This window comes from Euwallacea fornicatus, chromosome 8, assembly GCF_040115645.1.
Source record: "Euwallacea fornicatus isolate EFF26 chromosome 8, ASM4011564v1, whole genome shotgun sequence".
Classification (NCBI taxonomy): domain Eukaryota; kingdom Metazoa; phylum Arthropoda; class Insecta; order Coleoptera; family Curculionidae; genus Euwallacea; species Euwallacea fornicatus.
The window spans coordinates 5,493,687-5,500,600 of record NC_089548.1 but is presented as its reverse complement, the minus strand read 5'-3'; the positions used below and the strand labels follow the sequence as shown (position 1 = coordinate 5,500,600).

Sequence of the window (6,914 nt, the reverse complement as noted above, 5' to 3'; positions counted from 1 at the left end):
TTCCTTGTTTTTTGGTATTATATTAGTCAAGACATTTATAACAATCTTGTAAAACATATTCATAATCTGATCTTGCCTCGCAAGATTGTTACCACATTTGATTGGTATCTTGGACATAATTATGACTTAATATTACAATCTGACACAAACTGTGCAAAACTTTCGTTTCCTGAAAAATCTAAATGGTTATTTGTTTTATTTCAACTTTTTAATTATTACTGCTCAAAAATTACCCAATTTTCGCTTTCACAAGTTCATCTAATTCTACTTACTTTATACACTGGGCGTTGCTGATTCCCGTTCGTCATGCAATAAATACATGCCTCACCGACCCCCTGGTTTGCAAATATTGCAAAGTTTTGTATGACTAATTTTGTTGTGGGTTGTGATTCCTTAATTAAAAGGAATTGTTAACGTTATTCATGACCCATATCCCAAAATATTGATTACAACGTTACATTTTACATTTCCTTTTAACAAGAATGGGTCCAAAAATTGAGTTATATGAGTGTCTTCGAGATTCTCCAAAATTTAGGTAAGACATATTTTAATTGACTATTTGACTGGATAACCTGATATTTTATACACAAAAAAAGCTTTATCACTAATTATATTGAGTAGCAAGTTGTTCATATTACAGAAATGTTTCAGATTTCATAACATCTAATTTACTTCATTGATCTAGCAAAAATTCCTGTAGTAATAGCATCTCTGAAAATATCTTGTAAATTAAAATATTATTGGAGTAAATTTATCAAAATATTCTCATATTAAGGAAAATAAGACTGAGATGTCAGATCAGTTATAAATATTTAATCTTGTTAGTCATAGTTTGCTGCTTGCCAAGCTTCATACATTTTGGATTCATAATGTACTTCTTGCCTAGATTGTTATTTATCTTATATAGCGGGTTCAGATTGATATAACAAATTCTTATGTTTCTCTGCATATCTCCATTTCTGGATTTGCCTTAGAGAACTTATTTAGATTACTTCTAATCAGAAAAGGGTTATTAGTTCTCATACAAACACCAGATCAGAGAGCTGGGTAAAGTGGCTACCTCACAATGGATGGACAGTAATAAACAGCAAAGTATGTGGTCTCTTATAGACACAAGCTTTTCTATTCGCGATTGAAGCTACAAACTATATGATATTGAAATTCTACAGTAATGCTAGTAGTACTTGATATTCTGTCAAATACTATCTATGTATCTCATATAATTATTAAGAAGGAATTTTAATGCTTTGAATTCACAACAAATTGTATAGATTAATATGCAATATCTAAGTTGATTCTCAGACAGTTATACCTAATACTTAAATAAATTAATATATGTAATAAATGTAACTTTTCAATCAGGCTTCTACTTGATCAAGAGGAGCAGAGAATAGATCATTTGGAACAAAGAATGGAGAAGATATTAAAAGTGTGCACTAGCATGATAGAAACAGGAAAAACTTATGTTGGACAACAAAGGTATTTGTGTTTTAAATGTCACTAACTCCATTGGATAGTTCTTTTTTTTTCAGCTTGTTTGCCAATAGTCTTTGGGATCTCAGTGCCTCATTTAGAGATGATCCAGACGTATTGAGTGCATTAAATAAGTTAATTCATAGCTTACAGGAAATGAACAAATTTCACACCACCCTGTTAGATCAAGTTTCCCGAATATTTTTGAAGAATATTTCGTCTTTTGTTAAAAAGTATTTAAGAACATGTTTATTTTTTTATATATGACATTTCTTTCTTCTACAGAGATATTAAAGCAGTTAGAGATTACAAAAGTCATTTTGAAGACATATCTAAAGAGTATGATAATGTCCTTGTTCGAAATTCGCAAGTTCCACGCAACAAACCTCAGGAAGTTGAGGAAGTACAAAATATTTTATTTGCTATTAAGTCTTGTTTTGGGCATCAGACTCTAAATTATGTGAACAGCATATATGTATTGCAAAGCAAGAAAAGACATGAAATTTTAAGTACTGTGAGTTTCATTAAATTCTCTTTTTAACATTTTCTTTTAAACATATATGGATTTCAGCTTCTATCGTACATGCATGCTCGTACTGCGTACTACCATCAGGGCGAAGATTTATGTCATGACCTTCAACCTTTCTTTAGATCCTTAGCCAATGAGGTTTGTCACAACAAATTTCCTTACTTTTTTTATGTTTTTGTTTTTATTAGATTGGTAACATGAGAGATGAGACGCGAAAAATTGAAAAAGAAGTTGAAGACTCCCATAAATTAGTGTCAAATTCTGAAGACACTGTAGTGCAGAACGGTAATAAGTCTTTAAAGTTAGAAGGGTATCTGTTTAAACGCACCTCGAATGCCTTCAAAACGTGGAATCGGAGGTGGTTCTATTTGTTTGATAACAAGTTGGTTTACAGGTATTTTGTAGTGACGAACACAAGAGACCTATATAATTTTTGTTTAATTGTTAGGCGTAGGACTGGAGATGAATCTGAAACAATAATGGAAGATGACTTAAGGATTTGTACTATTAAACCAGTGACAGAGGGCGATCGGCGGTTTTGCTTTGAAATCGTTTCGCCCTCAAAGTACGTACTCAAGTTATATATATCGATTAATTAATTTTTAACCACTTGTACAGAAGCCACATCTTGCAAGCAGACTCGGAAGAAATGTACAATATATGGATCGATGCCCTACAGAAAGCAATTGGAAACGCAATTCAAATGGTGCTAAACAAATCCCAAGGCGAAGGTAGCAATGACCAGAATAGCTGCTTTCGAGCAAATGACAGTTCGCATTTATCAAGGGTGGATAATAATAATAAATCTCAGAAAATGAGGTAAGTGAAGGGTACGGAAAGGGCAGAAAAATGTTGTTAGGAAGCGTGTTTGTTTTATTTTTTTATTGTATGTTCTTTTGTAGTGATCACTTTGTTCATTTATGTCGCAATTTGCCAGTTACTTCTATCTTGATTTAACTTTGGAATGATTAGTGTTTTGTGCAAAAGTAGATATGTACTTAAATATTTATTTTGACATTTTAACTTTTTTCAGGATGCTGGAAAAAATTTTAAGACATCCCGGAAATAATTTGTGTGCAGATTGCAAGAGCCCTAATCCTTACTGGGCCAGTATCAATTTGGGAATTTTAATGTGTATTGGTAAGGAAACGTACAATTTTCTGAAAACGTGCTGTCAAGTATTCATGGTGTTCCCCGCTGGAACTTGGCTATCGAAATACTAATATTTGTTTATTAGATTACTTCCATTTTTAGAATGTTCGGGCGTTCATCGCAGTCTAGGAGTGCACTATAGTAAAGTACGTTCCCTGAAGCTGGATGATTGGGAACCCGAAGTTATTAAAGTTATTGCGGAATTAGGCAATAACGTCGTTAATAAAATTTACGAATATAACGTTCCTAAAGAAGTTCAGCGAGCTTCGGAATATTGCTCAGGGTACAATATTTTGTATTTGTATGAACAAATTATATTATTGAAATTAAAATGCTTTAGGACACAGAGAGAGGAATGGATTAAGTCAAAATACGTAGACAAAAAATTTATTAAAAAAATTGAGGATATTCAAAGTGAGCTTCTAAATGGAGCGTCAGACGAATTTAACGTACCGACACGCATTAGAAAATGGGCCGTCGAGAAAATAAAACGCACACCCACGCATTCCAGAGAATCCTCAGATAGAGAGAGTGATGCGAGTTTTAGTGATTTAGGAGAAGACAAGAAGAACGATTCAGTGTCACTATCGAGTTTTAATGAGGATACTACTAGAAGTGATACTAGACCTGTATGGTTGTTTGGAAGCGACTTGAGTATCAAACCCATGGTGCGTGACCAAAGTGAAAGAGAGGGAGATACTGAAGAGGGAAAAGACTCTGCAAGTGGTAAGTTTCTTTTCCTTTATAGCATTTGTGTTTTATATTTACGTTTCTATAGGTGACGATGATGTATCAAGTTTGGATTCTAATATTTTGCTTTACAAAGCATCAGCAGCTGATAATCTTCCAGTGATGTGTCAGGCATTGGCTTTAGGAGCTGACAAAAATTGGGCTAATTCTAAAGAGCGGGATAGACATCCCTTGCATGGTGCAGTGCTGAGTGTAAGATTTTTTTACTGAAAAATTATTTTACAACTACTAGAAAATATGCGTTATTTAGTTCAAAGCTATCTTTTAGGGATCGGTGATAGCATGTGCGTATCTTTTACTAAACGGTGCTAAAATCAATGTTCAAGACCAGAACGGGCGGACTCCATTGCATTTAGCAACAAGAGAGGGACACACGGCTCAAGTTTGTTTGTTTTTGAAATATAAAGCTGATCAACATATCGAGGACGAAGAAGGAAAAGTACCTTTGTCAATGGCTGAACAAAAGGAACATGCAGACATTGTTACTTTGTGAGTAATTCCATTTCCATTTTCCGTTAAATTACATAATCATTTGGATTAATGGTAAAGGAAAATTGTTTCTTAGGCTTCGATTAGAGCGGCTCAACGAGGAAATGAGAGACTCAGAATCGGGAGTTTCTGGAAGCGATATGTTTATTGACGTAGTGCGGGATTTTTCAAGACTTTCGTACTTGAGCAGCGAACAAAGGCCTAGCAATATTGACCACTGAGTAGGTAATTTTTACAACGAATTATGGTATACAAAATTTCTTCTCATACTCGTCTATATTCTATCCAACATAATAAGTATTACGTGATTAATTCTATTGGTTTATAAATAATTATTTTTAATGTTTATACATATAAGGTCTTATTTTTAGATTTCAAAAAATTATATATTTTGAATTAATAAAATATTACCGTCTTATTAAAACGGTAAGAGGTAATTTGGTTCGCTCTCATGCAAACCAGTTTCATATCGAGATTATATTAAAATAAAGTTACTCATTGCCTCTGATCACATGATCCAACAGTATAAGGGTTACGTCATTTGTTTTGAAATTGAAAATTGATTGAAGTATCCCCATCAACTTGAAGAATTAAAACTTTGAAAAAATGGTGTATGCACTAATTGTGCTGGTTCTGCTTCTGTAAAATATGTTGGAAGTTCTCTCACTTGGCATTGACAATACTTGAACCTTTCATTTGATTTTTGAGAATGAAAATCTAGACTTGCTCTTAGTTAGTTAGCTACTTGCTGGATTGCTTAAGCACCACTGCCGCATTTTCGTTCTCAAAAATTTAGCGGTGATTTAAAATTCTGAGTGATTTTGAAACTGAACAATGGATTAGAAGATTGAAAATATAGAAGTAAATTTAATTAAAGACGTACTCTCTTAGCCACCACAAACAAAAAAAAAATTCATAAGTAATCTACACCAACTTCTTGGCCTCAAAGAATTTTCTCAAATGTCGCATCTGCCATGACCCCATTCCTATCAACACGATTGTTTGAAGAACTGCCCACCATAGTACCCTTGAGTTGGTGCTTTCACTGGTCTGCCTGAATCTATCTTCCCGGTACTATACAAACATAAACATTGAATTAAAATCCCTCTCATAATCAACCTCACTCACCCTCTGGTAATTCTGCTCTTTGGTGATTTGTTCTACCTGATCCAGCAACTGTCTAACTCTCAATTGCAATTCGGATAATTTTTCCTTTTGAACAACCTCCCCATAGTTAATGGCGTGTTCACCCACTTGAATGTCAAGGTGAACCCTCAACTGAGAACCACCGAACCAAGCAGAGCTATTCGAGTACATGCAAATTACATGTTCACCAGGTATATGGGAGGTAAACGAGATTTTTCCTTCTGAGGAGTAAACTCTTGAAAGGATGGTTTTATCATCAGGGTCGCGGATATCAACATGCATTCCAATGCCTGGAGATGAAGGCATGAAGCCTCCAGTTCTTGGATCGTAAAGCTGGACTTTATAGTTTACTAGAGAGAAGAAATTTTGGTTAAAAAATAGGAGGTCTTTAAAAGAGTCTATTTCTAGTTATTTATAGATTGTAAGTGAAGCAAATATTTCAAGAGATGAGTATGTAGTCATCTCTTTAAATATTTTCTTTCCATCATAGAACACTGCATACTATTGAAGTTATCTTCTAAAGTTCTCAAAGTTATGGAATAACCAAAGTCCAAATATTGCAGTTTGAAGCATATACAGAACTTTAAGAGGAAAAAATGTTCCTAATTCCTGCCAATATGCTGGCACTAAAAGCTCTCTGTGATAAATATCTATTCCAGAGTAGTTCAAAATTAGTACTTACCGACAACATTAGTTTCATCAGGAATTTCTTCGATGAAGCACTTTCTCTCGGTTTCTGCGATATGGAAGTACAACCCTGACGAAATGTCTATCAAAAGGAATAGACCAAGTAAAGTCCAATATATTGTGTTCATTTTCACGCAAAGAATAATTTAATTATAAAAACCGCAATAATAAGAAAATTGTTAAATATGGGGAAAACTACACGTCGCCAAAGGAAAAAATTCTAAACAACATTCATAACCTCAAATAATTTATTGACGTCAGTATTACTGTCAATATTGTAATTCAGCTTAAAGTGCGGTAGGGCTGTTCGAAGCAAGAGAAACCTCGCAGTTCTAAAGTGTTCAAACATCGGAAGTTCAAACTTTTCTTTCCCTTCGGCAAATCCTTATTATACAAAACGTCACGGTTTTCGGATATATAAATTTTGTTATTTTTCATACATTTTGCAAAATTTTAAATTTAGGCCTTAATATCTTTATTTTTAATAGGTACTATCGGCTTGTATTAAATTTATTATCTAACGTAAATGAGCCTTAAATCAGCTCTTACATATGAGCCATAAAAATTGAAATGCAAACATAATAAGGCCAAAAAAAGGAGTAGTAAGTTAAAAGGAGATTAAGTAACAATAGAGTTCAAATTATTACAAATAAAATTTTATTTGAATCAAGATCCATACAGATCTTCA

At 33.5% G+C, this 6,914-nt stretch overlaps 2 protein-coding genes across 3 annotated transcripts; one reads left to right on the top strand and one right to left on the bottom strand.

Moving 5' to 3' along the window:
• Positions 1 to 125: 125 nt before the first annotated feature.
• Positions 126 to 4,830, top strand: CenB1A (Centaurin beta 1A). 2 transcript variants are annotated; one of them, XM_066285282.1, is made up of 14 exons: positions 126 to 535; positions 1,363 to 1,479; positions 1,533 to 1,706; positions 1,759 to 1,987; positions 2,045 to 2,140; positions 2,191 to 2,396; positions 2,451 to 2,567; positions 2,621 to 2,821; positions 3,036 to 3,142; positions 3,257 to 3,437; positions 3,495 to 3,877; positions 3,933 to 4,096; positions 4,173 to 4,393; positions 4,470 to 4,830. In XM_066285282.1, the coding sequence occupies exons 1-14, from the start codon at positions 483 to 485 to the stop codon at positions 4,612 to 4,614; spliced, it is 2,394 nt and encodes a 797-aa protein (XP_066141379.1). In that variant the 5' UTR covers positions 126 to 482; the 3' UTR covers positions 4,615 to 4,830. The 2 variants fall into 2 exon arrangements, with proteins under 2 accessions (XP_066141379.1, XP_066141378.1); XM_066285281.1 differs by having other exon boundaries at positions 3,495 to 3,880.
• A 410-nt stretch (positions 4,831 to 5,240) lies between these two features.
• On the bottom strand, positions 5,241 to 6,464 carry eca (eclair). Its single transcript, XM_066285295.1, has 3 exons — positions 6,222 to 6,464; positions 5,522 to 5,889; positions 5,241 to 5,467 (listed from the first exon to the last, which is right to left on the bottom strand). The coding sequence occupies exons 1-3, from the start codon at positions 6,352 to 6,354 to the stop codon at positions 5,318 to 5,320; spliced, it is 651 nt and encodes a 216-aa protein (XP_066141392.1). The 5' UTR covers positions 6,355 to 6,464; the 3' UTR covers positions 5,241 to 5,317.
• Positions 6,465 to 6,914: the final 450 nt, after the last annotated feature.

Coding starts and splice junctions, on each gene's coding strand:
- eca (XM_066285295.1), bottom strand. CDS start 6,354: ATGAACACAATATATTGGACTTTACTTGGTCTATTCCTTTTGATAGAC. Junction 5,890..6,221: donor TGATGAAACTAATGTTGTCG/GTAAGTACTAAT, acceptor TCTTCTCTCTAG/TAAACTATAAAGTCCAGCTT. Junction 5,468..5,521: donor AAGAGCAGAATTACCAGAGG/GTGAGTGAGGTT, acceptor ATGTTTGTATAG/TACCGGGAAGATAGATTCAG.
- CenB1A (XM_066285281.1), top strand. CDS start 483: ATGGGTCCAAAAATTGAGTTATATGAGTGTCTTCGAGATTCTCCAAAA. Junction 1,480..1,532: donor ACTTATGTTGGACAACAAAG/GTATTTGTGTTT, acceptor TTTTTTTTTCAG/CTTGTTTGCCAATAGTCTTT. Junction 1,988..2,044: donor GACATGAAATTTTAAGTACT/GTGAGTTTCATT, acceptor TATGGATTTCAG/CTTCTATCGTACATGCATGC.